General features: G+C 39.4%; 1 protein-coding gene across 1 annotated transcript in view; it reads left to right on the top strand.

Annotated features, from left to right (window-relative positions):
- Positions 1–9,119: 9,119 nt before the first annotated feature.
- The window catches only part of LOC140953327 (DNA replication ATP-dependent helicase/nuclease DNA2-like), a 19,136-nt gene continuing 10,047 nt past the window's right edge, over positions 9,120–18,208 (top strand). The window contains exons 1-7 of the mRNA XM_073402818.1: positions 9,120–9,306; positions 12,998–13,975; positions 14,498–15,036; positions 15,537–15,850; positions 15,948–16,172; positions 17,268–17,567; positions 18,047–18,184. Of these exons, the coding sequence (XP_073258919.1) occupies positions 9,241–9,306; positions 12,998–13,975; positions 14,498–15,036; positions 15,537–15,850; positions 15,948–16,172; positions 17,268–17,567; positions 18,047–18,184 (2,560 nt within the window). The 5' untranslated portion in view covers positions 9,120–9,240. The remainder of the gene's footprint in view (positions 9,307–12,997; positions 13,976–14,497; positions 15,037–15,536; positions 15,851–15,947; positions 16,173–17,267; positions 17,568–18,046; positions 18,185–18,208) is intronic.

Below are 18,208 nucleotides of genomic sequence, written 5' to 3'. Positions count from 1 at the left end.
AGGCTGTACTTCAGTTTCATTGCACGTGCCCATCAGTAGCACGTGTCATGACACCGTGTTGTTTCCATGGGAACACTTCTTAGCGTGGGTTTCCACTGCCACGTAATTTTAATGTGCACGTAAATAAATTAGAGGTAATGTATAAAAGGTCGCGCGTAAAAGTTGAACGAGCATTTGAACCTCGTTCAACTTTTACGTTTACACGCGACACTTTATACATTGTCTCCATTTCATTTACGCGCGTAAATTTTACATCGCGTAAAGGTGGATTTCCATTGTCGCGTAATTTTAACGTGCGTACGCACGTAAATTTTACGCGCGTAGCTAAAATAGAGGCCATGTATAAAAGGCCACGCATAAAAGTAAAAGTTGAGCGAAGTTTAACGTTTACGTGTATGCGCGACCTTTCATACATTGTCTCTATTTTTTTACTCGCGTGAAATGTACGCGACAGTGGAAATCCATGTCGCGTAATTTTTCCGTGCGAATGCACTTAAAATTTACGTGCGTAACTGAAATAAAGGCAATGTATGAAAGGCCACGTGTAAGTTGAACCTCGCTCAACTTTCACGCTTGCGCGTGACCGTCCGTGCATTGCCTCTATTTTAAAATTACGCGACAATGGAAATTAGCCATAAAACTTACGTGCGTATGCACGCAACTTATTTCCTCTGTCGCGTAATTTTTCCGTGCTAACGCGCGTAAAAGAAATAGAGACATTAGGGCCATTTATACGAGGAAAAATAAGACGCGAACTTTCCGTATAAACGGCACATTTTGTCTAAAATAAGACGCGGTTTAGCTAAGACGCGTCTTATTAGATAAGACATGCTCGTATAAATGGTACAGTTCGCGTCTTATTTAAGACGCGTCTTATTTTTCCTCGTATAAATGGCCCTAATGTACCACTATCAAAAGCCACTCGTAAACGTGAAAGTTGAGCGAGGTTCAACGTTTACGTTTACGCTTGGCCTTCCATACATTGTCTCTATTTTATTTACTCACGTAAAGTTTACGTGCGTATGCACGTAAAAATTACGCTACAGTGGAAATCCACTTTCATTTTCACGTGCGTGCGCACGTTAATTTTAGGCGCGTAAAAATAGAGGAAATGTATAGACGGTCGCGCGTAAACGTAAAAGTTGAACCATGGATAATAGAAAGTCTTTTTATTATCCATGGTTGAACCTCGCTCAACTTCTACCGTGACGCTCGGCGTTCTACACATCACCTCTATTTTTCATTTACGCACGCAAAATTTAAGTGCGAACGCACGTAAAAATTACGACACAGTGTAGCGTAATGTTTACGTGCGTAAAATTTAAGTAAGCGTAAACGTTTTATGCAACACCCGCAATTTCTGTTGCAGAAACGACACTTAAGTGAACACTTACGAAAATCGTAAGTGCAGCCACTTAAGTGACTTCCCTCAGTGGACCACTTAAGTGATTTAATGCAACTCACTTAATTTACGAGTACTGAAGTATACCAGTATTGCTACGTGCGTTTTATGCAACCTTCCCAGGGATTTCGAGCCAGAACTCGACTTTTTTTCGCTTTCCCGCTTTACCTCCTGCATAGCCTGAGTATGAGGCGTTTCTGGGTGAAAAGGGAAAAGTTCCCCCATCTAAAATCTCCTCTCCCCTAACCCCTTAGGAAGGCCTGATACTCAGGCTACCTCCCGCAAGTCACATGACCATTAAGAGGATGGTTCTCGTGGCAATCATGGAAGGTAAGCTCGAGTTAGGGTCAGAGGTTAGGGTCAGGGTTAGGAGGTTACGAGTTAGGTTATGAGTCCTTTTTGTTACATGTATTTTATTTTTGTTTATTTGATTATTAATTATTTTTATTTAATTTTTCTTGCTTACAGAAAAATTAGAAAAGTCCTAACTGGAGTCCCTTCTCAAGTCCTGGCTTTGACGTTAGTTTATCTCGTTTTCAACCTGTCTTAATGGGGACTTTAAGATCCAACGTCCCAATGGCACCGGCGCGAGTTCACTCCGGTTTCCTCTAATGGCTCTACATGTGTTTAAACATGATACCAACACAAAATGTCATCCCGGCGCGACTCACCCAGGCGTGAGTTCACCCCGGTTGTTGCACCGGAGCGAGAATTTCACCCCGAAAGGAAATTGGCAACGGTATCATGTAAACACGAAACGACCACCCGTTTCGGGTAGCGCATGCATAACGTTTGCGATCTTGAATGGCACGTGTATTTTATCAAGATGAAGTGTACCTTCAAATAACCGAGATATGAAATGACCCATCATGTAAACGCGATACGAAATCAACAAGTCATCCCGGTATGAAACTCGCGCGCAAGTGTGAGTTTTCTCATGTAAACACCCCCCAAAAACCAATAGGTTTAATAAGCAAATCACTTTTATGTACATTTCTTGGCAGTTTTTGGACGACTACAACATGAAAAAGCTGAATTTCGTATTTTATGAAGAACGTAAACAAGAAACGACGAAATGTTTTTCTCTTTCTGAACTTGGATATGGTCCCTTGGAATTCAACTTCATTAAGGAGGATTCGCCTACATTTGGCAAAGTAAACGGCTTAGAATAATTGCGACAAAGACTGAGAGAACGCAAATTCACTTTTTAAGCGACGTCCTCGTTGCCGTCACGTCGTTGGATCTTAAAGTCCATATTGATTATTTGTCAGTGCCATCGTCTTCGATAAGCGATAGAATCGTTTCCCATTAATTTTGAAGTTAAAGCAGGAATCATTTGCAACCTTATTTTACATGACATTCCACACCGTCAATGGCAATGAAACCCACTCTTAATGCTTCTCGTCCGTATTGAATTCAGTAAAACAAAATTAACTAAAGGGAGGCTGACAATTTACCCATTGGGTGCGAACGATCTGTTGCACTCGGGTTTTATTTTACGATAAAACAAATTCATCAAGAAACGTTCCCAAGACGCTGCAATGAATGAAGAATACTTAGTTTTATTTACTTGGCTTTACTTTGTGTTCACTTCAGGAAACAATTCTACATACATCATAGTACTGTTCTATTTTTTTTCTCCGAGGTTGGCTAGTTCTTGTTTTACGTCTGTTGTGACACCTCAAATATTTTAACTTTTGTGCAAAAGTAAATACTGACGTTTTCTTTCTTAGCAATTTCTATAATATGACGCAGCGGTCGCACGAACAACACGTGACAGGAACTCCATCCTCCATCTCCTCGAAGCCCTCCTCTGGAGTGTACCTCACATGCCGTTTTCCCGTATGTAGCAGAGGAACTCTGTCTTGACATTTGCCATCTTCAACTGTTTTTCCTGAAAAATCACAGACAATCTATATCACGAACTAGGATATCTACACCCCCACAGACATGCATAGATTCCGGTAATACTAATTTGTTGGGATATGGACTAATCGAGAAAAGGAGAGCTAAAAGTTTTCCTCTTGCAATCTTGGTTTTTTCCGCTATATCTGTTAAAGCGTTTCTTGTCCCTTTTTATATCCAATCGTAACTTTGCCTTCCCTTAACCCCTCCCCGCCCCCCCTTCCCACGAGGCATCTGAGTTTGTCCTTCGTTTTCCTTAGAAGTCAATTTTTTGTAGTCTTTGCAAAAAATTATCGCTTAACCCACTTAACCTTCCGCGTTTCTTGAACAGTTCCATAGATGTTCGTGACGCATATTGGTGACGTCATTCAGCGTAATGTAAGAGTTTTACGAGGTTCAAAATCACGTTTCGCACGCTACAACAAAGCCTCTTTCAGTTGGTGTATATTGGACGTTGTAGCCGGTCTTCCTAACCTGAGAAAACAGCCGACATCTTGCGACGCCACCTATGATATCCCCCGCGAAATGACGTCTGAGGAGCAGGCGCAGAAATTTCATACTGATGACGTGTCACTACCCTGATCTGGGTAGTGCTTTTGATTGGTTGAAAATCTGCTTCAACCAATCAGAAGCACTAACCATATCTTTTTTGGCGGGCTAGGGCCGTTTTAAAGCTTTTTTCAGGTACCAAGCCCCGTGATTATTCCCTTACCTCCTGAGGAGTCTTGTGATGCCCAGTAGTCCTTTCCATCTTCAGCTATGCGTCCTGATGGGCTGCGCCCCAGACTACTTCTCAGGGTATCCAGCCGCTGTGCTTCTGCGACAAGTAGCTTGTCAGGTACCATGAGATAACTCTCGGTATCTCCATCATCTGCAGCGTTATATTCTGCTCCTTCAGGCGACAACCTCCTTATTGTCATCTTTATTTTCTTCTTGGTGCAGCTGTATTCCGCTGAATTCTCATTCTCTTCTTGTTCAGAGATTTGTGCCGTCTTTCCGTGAGTTTTAATCTTACCAGAGGTGCAGCTGACGTCCTCCTTTAATTCATACGAGGAGGCAGCAATGCCAGTTTCTTTGGCCGATGAATATATATGAAAACGAGAAGTTATTTGATTTTTAAGCAGTATTTGATATGAGCGGTCAATATTTTTCTCTACGACTTTTTTATCTACCATTTTTAAACGCGCTTTACTCATTTGACTTGTTAAATTATTTTACAGTGTGCCCTCTATATGTGTTCTCATTGGCTGAGAGCCTTCAATCAATTTGAAAAATCAATTTCAAAATCGTTGTCACCTACAGCTTGGTTAGGACTCCTTCCAGTTAGGTATCTGCTAGCAAACAACTGTATACTTTTCAAGAGCAATGCTGTCTAACTGACTCCAGTGTGATCATGTTTGTTGTTATTTTCTTTAAAGCAATGGATAACGAAACAATTATTAGATTCGATTTTTGTGATTTAAGGAATAATCCACTTGTCTTAAGAAGAGATCTGCAGGTCCAGTATAAATTGCCGTAAACCGTGGTCTAAGTTAGACTTTGTTTTGTGAATAACCAGCGCTCTTAAAAAAGAAGAGGATAGTAGTTGTAAGAGCATTTCACAACATTGTCTTACGCAATTTAAGTGAAGTCTGCGTTTGCCACACAATGTGAATATTGTCTAGATCCATGATAACTCAGTAAAAAACTGCTAGCATTCAAGCCTAACGGAAAGCTATTTTAGAAGTAACTATTTTATACTGCTTACACAACATATGTACTCTTTGCAAAGTCACCTGTTTCAATTTCCCACTTCCATGCACAGCGGAATGTAGGTGATCCGTTGTCCTCCTCAGATTCAACTACAGTTCTCGTGTGCCAAACGTTTGGAGAATCACCATCATAACTTTGATCCTCCCAAATAGAAGAGGTCTGAGCGGAAGGCCCACTTTCGTCGACTTCACCCTCGACTGATTCTCCCACGCCGTACGTGAAGGAATGATAACAATATACAGGACTTTTTCTTGGAGGACTGCCGTTTTCCTGACTATGTGTGCGTATGCGCAACGTTGTTAATGTGCCCGACGGAGTCTCGAATTCGCTACCTATCAATGCGTTACAAAACAACAGTGAGGGGGTTAATTTAACGCTCTAACAGATACAATTGCTGTGGGTCAACAATGTAGGAACATTGAGCACCTCATGATTTAGATTTTTCGTCATTCATTTTGTCATGAAACATTTTGACCCAAATTGTGTCCTTTTGAACCGGTTTATCAGACCGGGGGATTCCGGTCTCTTCGTCTTTGAAGTCAGTCAAAAATGGGTAGTGTCATTCTTTTGCTGGCAAGAAGTCTTCGTTTTTGCCGTGAAACGGCACAACTGCACGCCAACCGACAACGTTGATCAACTGATTTGGTTAGGCGTAATACTCTGGACGCTTACAAAGACGGGAATGTTCATGAGCGGCCTTCCAACAGAAAACCATTAGCAAACGGTTATGATTCTGTCCTCAGTACAAATTCTGGTAAAATGCTTTCTTCCAGAATAAATACTATCATTCCTACGCAATCGTTTGTGTGAAACTTTTCCTGGGGCCAACAATATTTCATAAGGCCCAGGCGCAAGACATTGCTTCGTGTATTCCCTACTGAGATTATTGCGCTAGCAGTCACGCCCTGATTACAGTTGTCCGACTTACGCGACTTTCAATCTTCAGCGAATCAAATTTCAAATTATTATTTAACTACTGGCCAAACGCCCTACACAAGCCGTTCCGCAATGTGTGCGGCGTGTGCTCACGCGAGTAAAACATGTTACTAGTAATATTGCACGAAAGGCCGCACGTTCGTTTATTTTATCTTCCTTTTTTAATAGGTTAATTTCTCTCATTTCAGTTTTTGTGCACCCCTTCTTCCCCGCAAACTGAAGTGCTGACTGTGGTTGCAAAAAGTAGAACGAGAATCTAGTTCATCCGGCTTTATGTCAAAGCTTCAACCTCTCGGCTCAATTATTATCTTCCAGTCCAATTATTCCAGGAATAAGACCTTTCAATTGGACCTTTCTCTACACTGAATTTTTATTGCATAAATTGAAAATGGTACTAACGCTTGTAAGTTATTTTACCTGTGATTGTTTTGCTCATTATTACATTCGGAGACTTGTTCCATACTTTCCGTTGAAGTTCTTCAAGCTCCTCGTTTTTTCCATGGTCATTCGAAGATTGCCAAACTGTATCTGACTTCGTCACACCCGCAAATACCTCATTCATATTTTCATCGGACTTTTGCACTGGTTTGAAGTTGCCGTTCGTCGCTGAAAGTTCGGCAGCTGGTCTTTGCACTTCGGCAGACAGACTCTCAAACGAAGGTGCGGCCATGGGCGAAATATATATATTACTCATTGTTACGGTGCTGGGTTGTCTTTTCCAAGAACTTCTCGATATTTTGCTTAGCAAATACAGCCTCTGAAATACATTTACCGACTTAGTTTGAGTCAGTTTTTTGTACCACCATTCAACAAGAACTGTTCAACGACAACAGCAAATTATTCAGTGACGGTTGTTTTTTTAAATACTGCTGCACGTGAAAATTAAAGTTGTAATGCTTTTAGCGAGGTGAAGATTCAAACATATTTGCAGTTTCTCCACTTTCCTCTCCACGCTGACAGTCAATTTCCTAAAAATTGTTTTATTTATTTTAAACTCAAGGTGAAGGAAATCTCGACCTTCTCGTTACAATTCTTGCCCTTCTCCTTGTGACGAGTTTTTTAATTTATTACTTTTCTTTTATTTGTTCTTTACTGAGCAAAAATATGTCAAGTTAGCGCCAAACTCAGACTTAATGCACTGGTATGTCATATTATGTCATCTCTTTCTCGTGTTTGTTCCTTTTTCCAAGACACGTACTATACCACAGAAAACGTCACCTACATGTTACTGTGTCTATTGCAGCCAATTCTTCAGCTGATTCTTTCCTAAAAACATAAACAATCTTTTGTTTCTTAATTATTTCTCAGGGGCGGATCCAGGATTTTTTTAGGAGGGGTTGTACTCGTCTCTTGCTCTACTTCAACACCAATAAACCACATAGTTTTTTTTTTGCAGAGTACCAGTTGTATTAAAAAACCGCAGGTCATCTCGGGGGGGGGGGGGGGTGCGCACCCCCTGCACCCTCCCCCTAGATCCGCCCCTGTTTCTTGGTTCTGTACATGGACAATGGCAACAAACCGACCTTTGTTCTGGCCTTTGAACGTTATAGCACAGTTTTTCGTCGATTAAGTGCAATGTTTGAAAAGGTGAGGTATTTCGCTGGCTGAATGGCAAGTGAACTAAACCAAGCTCTAATTGATGTATATGAAATAAATCATTTCTCTGTTAAGCTTTTCGATCTATAGGACGATTTCCGTACATCATATTAATTAAACTACCGAAATTAATAAGGATGGCCAACATGTACATTCAATATTATCCTACGTACATGCATAGAAAGTGTAAGAGTAATTGTTAGGTCCAAGCGTAATTTTTCTTGAATATATATTCCTTAACGGAATTTGTAAAGGGATTATATGATTCTATTTCAGTTAGGGCCTTTAATTACCGAATTCGATCGACTGGTGGCTCATAACAATAATTTTATGGAGATGACTGGCTCTGCAACAATTAAAAAATATGAGAATCACATGAGAGACTGATGAATCTATTATAACAGCAATAAAATGTGGACAGAAAATACTGTAGGTAACTAAATATGCCAGGAAGTCGGAACTGTGTCATGTTTTTCAGGGGTTTCTGACCAGGCTCATTTTCAATCGTTAACTGGAGAGTTCAGTTTCTGTATACGAAGAGTGGATGATTCTGTAAATTGTGAGCTTTCCGAGGCCTTGCAGGGACCGCTCCTTGGAATGAAATTAGAAAAAGAAAAGATAAATGTACTACCTGCTTACAGCTGAAATGTGCAGTGATGTGGATATATGCTCAGTTTCCAGGCAGCCGTGGTTGTCTAGAAAAGTTTTCTCGCACTTTTCCTCGCCTTCATTATATACGCAGCACTCGTGAAGTTTTCTTAAAAATGCAGCGGTGAGTGAAAAAAAAAAATTGCTTGCAGCTTTCGTCAGTTTGAACAAGCTCATTATTGAGAGAAGTTGGGCTTTCACCCAAGGTCCATATGAATAAGAAGGGGATGCTCTTCGTTCCATGTAGGGCTGTAAAAATGCAGATTTTGGTTTAACTTACATTGTCCATATTGTTTGTACCCAAGTGATCGTTCAGGGTCGCGGAAAGGAATAAAGTCACTTTAGTTTTTTTTGGTTGTCTGTAGCCTGCGTAGCCGAGCATGGCGGTTTTGTCGAGCGCACTACTGCACGAAGCTACAAAAGTGCGCGCGTGCGAACGAGCGAAGTTTTCGCTGCCCTCTCTCACCTTGGCTTGTTTGCACACCCGACCAAAAACCGCCATTACCGGTCAAGTAAATCTTGGTTTCCTTTAGTGGTTACCCTAATTCTCCGACGTAACGATCATCCATCGGATCCTGTCAGCCCCAGTCATCCCCTAGTCTCCTTCGTAGCCGCTCGGGCTGGAGTCACGCAATGCTTCCCGCCCCCATACAAAATATTTGCAAAATTGCCGTTCAAGCCTTCTTTAGCAATCGCGTAGTCTCCCAGCCTGCGGACACAGACGTATTTCCGGTTGTCGCTTTTCGGGAAGGCTAGTAGTCTCCCGGCGTGGCTGTCGGCTCGGAACCCTTGAAGTTTACGATACACTTGACAACTGTTACATGACGGCGTGGATAACAGTCAAGATGGCGGACAAACCTGTGATAATTTGGCGGGAAATCGTCATTACGAGATAAGTCGCGATCAACCATAAACAATCTAAGCCGAACTTGTATTTTAAACTGCGCCCGTATATCCACCAGTTTAAGCCTTTTTTCTCTGTGTGTTGCTTTTAACGGACAATGGGGAAACCTGGTCTGAGGAAAGGTGAAGCTGGAAAGAGAAGAAGCAGCAGCTCAGGAGAGGAGGTGGGATGCCGTCAGCTGCCTTTGTAGCTTACTTTTCTGCTTGCTCATTACTGTTTCTTTTTCAGGAAAAAGGTCCGGCTCAGCAAAAAATCAAAAGTTATTTCAACAAGGTACTCGTAAGTTTCCTTATGAAAATGAAAAACCGACTTAAAAACGCCCCCTGTAGCTCGGATTATTGAAGGCAATAATTTTAATTTCTTAAATCTGGAGGGGTTTCTTCATGGTCACATTCCACGGGTCACGACTACAGGTCACTGTTTTATTGATTGGCATTTAAACCAAATAGTTTCCCCCCTCGATCAAAAACAACATTTTGGTTAGGGATTAGGGCTAGTAGGAGACACTTCTGGTCTTGTTTATATATACTGTACATAATCTGCAGCACGGTGACCTGTAATCTGACCTGTAGATTCGACCTGTAAAAAAAATACCTGCTGCTCATAGATGCATGCTGTGGTTGAGTATAAGTCTTACAGTCAAACCAGGTCAAACGTACCCTCCTAAGATTCAATAAATGGATTTATTGGAAAGTTCAGTCCATTGGTAGTTACGGCAATCAGTATCAACTTCAAATTGGCATTCCTGCATGTGTAATGAGCATTAATTTCTTTCTCTGTGTTCAGTCAGATTTAATTATCTTTGAGTGAACAAATTCCTTCAAAGGCATTTACATCAAATTCAAGAAAACTAAGTTGGTATAACTACCTCACTTGTGAATTCGCTGCTCAAATGTATGCAGGAATTCAGAGTTGAATCTGAAATCTATAACTCCCAACAGATTTAACCTTTTAATAATAAATTCAGTTATGGTATCTTGGGGCTCGGGGGTATGCTTTATCTGGAAACACTGAGCAGGGGCACCCAACATCAATTTTCAGAAAATATCTGTTTGGAAGACGATTTGAGATCTAGAATTTTTGGAACATTTGTTGTAAAATTTCTTGCTTGCCTGCCTCTCCTAGGATTTTCAAACATCTAAAAAATGGTATAATTGCACATTTTTAACGGATTTTTCCCCTAAAAAGGTCACCTAGAATTTTCGGGAGCCTTTTTTCTGGCTGAAATTTTCGAAAAGGTAAGTTTTGATCCCTATAATTTTTGGATCACTAGATTTTCAGCTAGGAAATCCGAACAGATGAAAAATTTTTAGGGGATAAAAATATGCCTATACCTACCGTTTAAATATTAAAATACGTTCAACAATGCTATGTTTAAGTGGTTTTTAACTATGTTCTTGTTGGATGCCCCTGACTGAGTCCTTATGCACGTCACTTGTTAATGTAGATGGCCTAAGATTTATTTCCAAAAAAGTCTCTTTTATCTTATGATGATAGTCTTCTAATGATGATGATGATGATACCAGATGATGACAATTTACGGCAAATTTAATTTGTTGATTTATTTTAAGGGAGGTGTTCTTTGGAATAATATTGAAGAATCTTTCAAGTGTCTTAATCTTTGCAAGTCCTTGAAAAAGGCTATTTTCAGTTCATATTGAGTTCTCTCTTTTCCAATATCTTCTCTAGTTCCTCAATTTTTCAGTGATTCAAGTCTGTGCAATGGGTTTTCTTTTCTATTCTTTTCTTTGATTGATTGTTTGTTTGTTTTTACATTGTTTAATGCTTGTGTCTCCATGAAGCAACCACATTACATTCTGAATTAATTTATTAATTATGCTTCCTAGCAAGATTAGCTTGTTAGCTATTTTCTAAGTGGCTTGTACCTTACATAAGTAGTATTGTCTTCTTTTAATGTCCTTTTTTCTGTGTGAGGTATAAATAAAGTTCTTGTCTTGTCTCGTCTTCTCTTTTCAATAAACCTTCTCATTGCAATTCTAGTATTTCCTAAGGATTAAACTTGTTTTGTTAAAGCATGGATTTTTATGCTATGTTAGAATTTAAAATTAGCTTATAGCATGTTTCCATCACATCTGTTGTAGAAACTTGTTTTGTTAAAGCATGGGATTTTTATGCTATGTCGGAATTTAAAATTAGCTTGTAGCATGTTTCCATCACATCTGTTGTAGAAACTTGTTTTGTTAAAGCATGGGATTTTTATGCTATTTCGGAATTTAAAATTAGCTTATGGCATGTTTCCATCACATCTGTTGTAGGAAAGTTGTCAACTTTGGACTTCCATAGGCCAAGAGTCCAAGGGTAAGTATACTAATAGTTTGTGTAGTGCATTGTTATTGTTACATAAAATGCTTTTACACTGGTCTTGTGAAGTGGACTCTATCAACCACCTTAAAAATGTCACTGAAATGATGTTACCAAGCAAGCTCTGAAATATTATTATTGTAGGACCTGGTAAAAGCAAGAGCCTCAAATTATCCACCAAAAAGGTAGGCATAACCCTAATAATAAACTTGGATAGAACACATTTCATTGTATCTGTTACAGGTCAAAATTAAATTAAGGTTAAAATTTTTGAACCTGGGTTGATTCTCGATTTCCTCTGTCTCGATCCTTGCCCTTATTCATGAATAATTAGGCCTAATGATAATGATAATAATTTATTCATTTATAGTGCGCTTTTTAACATGCTAGGTGATCAAAAGTGCATTACAACAATAAATAACCTAAAAACTATACAAATATTAGAAGTATACAAATATATTTAGATTTAAAAGTAGAAATACATTTGATGCTGCGGAGGCTAACAGGAAGAGCGTTCCATAAAGTGGGCACAGCCACACTGAAGGATCCGTCACCAAATGACTTTTTCATTTTCCCTGACGGATGCTTAAATAAAACACCTTCATTAGAGTGCAGCAAATGGCACTTATTAGTCTTAGTATGAATTAAATCAATGATGTAACTAGGTGCCATGCCATAGAGGGCTTTGAAAGTAAGCAATAAAATTTTAAAATTAATTCTATATCTTACTGTTAACCAGTGTAAATTCATCAAAATGGGCGTAATATGGTCATACCTTTTACATGGCATAAGCAGCCTAGCTGCCTAGGAGACAAAGGAAATTGAGAATCAACCTAGGTTAAAAAATTCTAACCTGATTTTAATTTTGACTTGTAGCATATCCTTGTTGCTACTTAGAGCCAATTTAGAAGCAACGATTAGAAATGCGGAGGTACAGGAGTTGTTGGTGAAGCATTCTCTAGGGCTGTCATTAAGCAGTCATAAACCATAAAAATCTGTACCATACTCAGTGTTACAGGTGATGGAAGTGTATAGCCATAGAAAGACTATTAACACATTTTACGATGTAACGGGTGAAAATTTACGATTGGCTGGCATGAGTAATACAATATTGCAAGCAGAAGACAGCACACATTTGAACTAACTCATCAATGGGATTGCAGGTACATAGTGGAAAATGCTCATCCACCAAGTTTGATGTCACTCTTCCAAGCACTTGCACTTGCCCATGCATTTGCATCAGCCTTGTTAACAGGCTCTCATGTGTGCTCTGTCTTTTTCAAAACTTAATGTCAACCCTGAAAGGGAAACCCTCTCCTGAATAGTTAAACGAATAGTTTAGACAACTGTTTTAAAATAGTCTCACACTACTGGGCCAGTGATTTACTCATAAAAGTCATGAAAATGAAAGTAATATTAAGCACTAATGGTGATCACAGAGTAAGTGTTACAGTACTGGCAAATGTTTTTACCTTTTAGTGATATTTTCAACTGTTACCTGACCATGGTTTATTGTTGTTTCCTTATTTTAGGATAGCAAAGTCAGCGACAGTAGTACTTATTTTGTCTCTAGCAAAACATGCAAAGCTGAGACCATCACAAGCAAAATTGAGGGAACAAAAGTGCTATTACAAAATAACGAGAGCATAACTGAGGTAAAGAACTTTACTAGGGTATTAGAGCATAGTGAGAATTTCAAGAAAACATCACGGGTACTTAAAGAAAAGAAGGAACTCTCTGCTGAGAAGAAATTTAAAACTCCACCTGGAAGAAGAAACAACTTACTACACAGCACAGGATGCAATTTGTCAGGCACTGAAAATAATGCCACAATAATTGCAGACAATGATGAACTCATCCCTCCTACACCTTCACCAGCGGCACAGCACAGCTTTATAAGCTTTCAAGTTCAAAAGGAAGGCTTGCCAAGAAATATTCAACACCCACAGAACTCTCCAGATTTGTTTGAGGACAAAGCAGTTGTCACCAATAAGTCAAAGAAGTTAGAAACAAGTACAAAGTCAAGTAAGGTGTCACATGGTGAAAAGACGAAGAATGAAGTCAATGATCTCTTATCTACTGGAAAAGTGGAATCAAATAATTGTTACATTAGAAAGGAGGAATTAGAAAAAAATGGCATTACTTTATCAAAAAATACCTTTAATTCTGCTAAGGCATGCAACAACAATGATACACATTTGAGGACTGATATTTCATCAATGCAAACCAAAAGCAGAAAAATGTATAAGCTGTCGAGAAAAGGAAGGGCAGCAAAGGTAGTTTCAACCCCAGTAAAGAAACATGATGTCTACAGTGGATCAGGCATAAAATCTCCTCAAATTAATGAACCACTGCAGAAAGGATCAGAGTCGTCCAATCACAAGATATCAACTCCTGTTATTGCTCCTTCAAAATGTGTTGTTCTGAAATCAAGAATGAAAAGAGCAGCTACAAAAGGAAGCTCCCCATTACAGAAACGAATGCAGACAGAACTGTCCCCAACTGTTAAGGTATTGTAAATTTTTAAAAAAATATCACTCAATAATAATTATTATTATTGGCATGTGCCATAATCATCATCATCATCATCATTAGAATTAGTATGTAAGTACCGCTTCGCAATTAAGTTGCCACTCTTTTGCAAGACACGACTCTTATATTAAAAGTTGCAATAGTTCAGTTGTTTCACAAGAGAGTCAGAAACAGACTGTAAGTTTGTATACATGTATGCTTTTGTTCTTTGTAGGAATGTCTGATGTTGAGAACAAAATTACTCCCAAAATTTTCACTTTATCACAGATTTATTATGTTTATTCAGATTGTTATAACCATCCCTTAAGTCAGTAACTGAATTTCGGGGGCCATAGATCAGAGATCAATCACATCAGGACTAAGAATTGATAACTGAGAATACACATGAGCGCAAGAAAAAAAGAGCTTTAGTCAACCTGTTAATTCCCTTTATACTACATTGTAATTTGTCTGTTGAAGCATCAAAATGTATCGTCAGCTAAAGCCTTATTTCCTTGCAGAATGCTGTAAAACATAATCTTTGGGAGAAATTGGATGAATGTACAGAGGGTAACAACTCTGAGGAACAAGTGGTAAATGTAACTCCGAATTCTGAACAGTACATCTCTACAAATAACCATACAGAGGATAAGAACATGATAGAAGAATACATGATGGACACTTCCTTGGCAGATAGTCCACTGAATGAAAAATTGCTGGAATCCCTACAATCAATAATTGACAAAGAAAAGTGGAACCAGGAAGAGATGATTGTTGATAACAATGAAAATGACATTGGGGAATGTGTGACAACTGCAACTGAAAAAAGGGATGAGCAAGTTAAATCTCCAGACAAAAAAGAGAACCATCAGAATTTTGGAATAAATGCTGGTACCAATTCTGGTGTGGAATTGAAGAGCTATGTATCACAGCAGACACCTTCAAAAGTGATGAACACATCAGTGGACAGTCTTGTTGATGCAGCAGAATTGGAGAGCTTGTTGGATGGAGTAGAGTGGTCACCAATGATCAGCATTCCTGATAATCAACATAGTTCAAGGTACTAATACAGGCGAGATTAAATTGATATGGAAGTAGTGTATCTGATCGTAATGCTGCATTTCACTAGCAGAAGAGTCAGAGTCGAAATCATAATCAGAAGTGTAGAGCATTTTGACCTTGGCTAGGGAAAACTACACTGTTTTGATCCCTCTAACGAACTCCGTTGCTTAAAAGCAGAAGTGGAAGGACTAAACCAGTCAGAAATCATCTAAACAAGCTTTGTGATTAGTTAAAACTTCCTTTTCTTCTTCCAACTCCAACAATCTGGTTTTCACGAGATCGATGAACATGGAGCTGTAAGCAGAGTAGTTAAAAAGAGAAACAACCTGATACTTCGGACTCTGATTATGTCAGGCTTGTGACTCCGGACAGTTATGATAGTTAATAATTTTCACTAGGTCATGAGTGTTGTTACAGAGCAGGACACCCTCTTACAGTCCCAAATCCAACTCCTAAACTAGTGAAAACCAACCTTTAACCTCTTTTACCATTCTACAGCAGAAACAGTTCACGCAAGGCATTATTCTCCCCTTCCAAAAAGTTTGAACGAGCTGCTTCAGTATCTAGTGATCTTCAAAACAAATGTTCTCTCACTGGAAGTAGGAGAAGTAGAAGCTACAGTCGCTTTTTGGTTCTGGAGGTCTCCCGCAGAGAGGTGCTAGATGACGAAGCGATGACTAAGTATGGGAGAAAATTGTCAGAGAAGGTGCTTCGGCTTTTTGATGAGACAATAAGTCAAGAAAGGTTTTGCAGTCTGAGGGAAGACTGGGAGCCAAGTGAAGTTGAGCCTGGTGATGTTGTGCATTTAACAGGTATTCATGATTTTCTTGGATTGCTAGTGTCACTTTGAGGAAAGTCTGGTCTATACAGTGTAGTTTGAAGACTTCTCCATATTGTTTGTAATTACAGGAACATTTGACCCAAAGACAGGAATGTGCATCCTTGACAATTCAGCAGATTACTACCTCGTAGTTCATCCGGATACTTTAGTCTCTGGAACTACTGTTGCTATGGCAACTAAGTGTCTGCGTCAAAGCATTTTCAATGAGCGATTTCGCACAGAAGACCAGAATGAGGCAATGTTGATTGGAACATTGCTTCATGATCTGTTTGATCTAGCCATGGAATGTCAAGGTAAGCATTCCAATAACACCACTTGCTGAATGAGGACAGGTAGAAGCCTAGAACCTGCAGTGAGCAAATTCCTTGTACTTGTGTCATGGCATTTTCACTAACCATTTTATTTTTACAACGATTTTGGTGTGAATTTTGAATATATATTTTCATTCTCACTAGATTTTTTATTCCTGGGAGAGGGTGTCTGTTCCAGTCTGCAAAGCCTACAGACCTGAAGATGATATTTTTGACTTTTCATTCTGTTTAGTTTTACTTTTTCATCTCTTATACTTCAGGGGGAAAAGTGCTCTAAAATGTATCTAAAAATAAACTGGTCTGTGATGACGCCGTGGCATAGGCCCAGTATGGGATTTGCTCTCTTCAGGTTATTGGCTCTTGGGACAGGTAAAGAGTTGAGTGGGGAGGATGCTCCTCCAGGGGTTGTTTATGGTTGTTCCCAGTGGCTGAAGAATAAAAACCATGGAAAGTGTCCATTAAGAATGTTACCTAGCCTTTGGTACTGCACAGCACCTCTTGAGCTATCCACCACTTGTGTGTGCAAGTATGTACATCTCTAAAGCCCCTGTAAGTATTATATGCACTTGCCTACTAGAATCTGCCAGCAAGCGTAAGGTGGTTGTTATCAACACGTATTTGAGCATCCTCAGAGACTCCCAAAAAGATTTGTTACAAATAAAATTTAAACTAAAATAGGAGAAGTAAGGTCTGGAAAAATACTGAGCTGCTTCCCAATCTTTACTAAGATTACAACAAATTGTTTGCACCAAAAGAGACCATTTTGAAGTTGTCAGATTTTAACTACAGCTTGCCACTGCCATTTTAAGTTTGACATGAATTAGGCTTCAAACACAGTTTTGTACAGTTAATTATTACAAATATGAAATGTGCAAGGGCTGTGCTCCAGCAATGCAACACAGTGATCCAGATCAGACTGGGCATCTACTTTGGTCTTGGACTACTAAGAGATACCTTTTTTGCCAAAAAAAAATCATCTGCTGTACACCCTCGATTTTCCTTAGCGCACAGCCTTAGTTTCACGTCCGGGTTTTCTCCAAGGGAAGTGTTGATCATAATATTACGCTTCTTTTATAGAATTCACACCTGATGCTCTTTTGACGAAAGCCTGTGAGCTTCTCCAGAAACTCTCCTACTTGGATGATCTTTACAGCTTAGGTCAGACAGAAAACTGGGCGTTGGAGAAATTTAAGGAGCATATTCCGCTGCTCTGTGACTGGGCTAAGAGATTTGTGGCTCCTTTTCCCCACCCTGATTTTGGGACCATGGATTTTAAGACTTCAGATAATCCACATGATTCTGAGCAACCCAGTGTGTGTGTATCAGCGCTAAAGGACATTGAAGAGAACATCTGGTCACCCAGATTTGGATTAAAGGGTACGCAAATTGCCCATCTCCCTGTTGTGTGGAAAAAACAGCCACGCACAAAGCGGGATGTCCATAGTATCCCTTTGGTTGTCAAGAAATTGAAGTAACCTAAAATGTTAAGTTGACTATAATAGGGTTTTGTTAAAAGCAGACCCACGGCCCAAGACTAGTGGCAGCCCGGTGAAAACCGACAATTACATAGGGAATCAAACGTTTTGAACTGGGCGACATGTAACAAACAGACACAAAGATTTGAATGGATTAAAATGATTAACATGGTAAACGAATTCAAACACATCGTCTTCCATTTTTCACGCTCGTACTCGTTGCGTATCGGTGGATGCGCGACTTCTAAAGAAGTCAAATGATTTTTAAAGTTATTAACTTTGGACGTTGGTATTAAAAAATTCGTTGTGATGTACAAGAGTGGTAGATGATATTTATGGTCGCTTAAATGATATTTATACTTATGTACGGTATTACTTTAGGCAAGGTTGATGCCACAGTTGAGGTGAAAATTGACAGAAGAGCTAAAATCAAACGACACAGGCCTGATACAGGAAATCAAGTGCAAACACAGGTGATACCATTGGAGCTGAAAACAGGAAAAATGTTTACTAAACTTGGTGAGTTTCAACACTTAAGTGTTT

Source organism: Porites lutea, chromosome 11, assembly GCF_958299795.1.
Source record: "Porites lutea chromosome 11, jaPorLute2.1, whole genome shotgun sequence".
Lineage (NCBI taxonomy): Eukaryota > Metazoa > Cnidaria > Anthozoa > Scleractinia > Poritidae > Porites > Porites lutea.
Note: the sequence above shows the minus strand (reverse complement) of the source record. Positions and strands in the feature narration are given on the sequence as shown.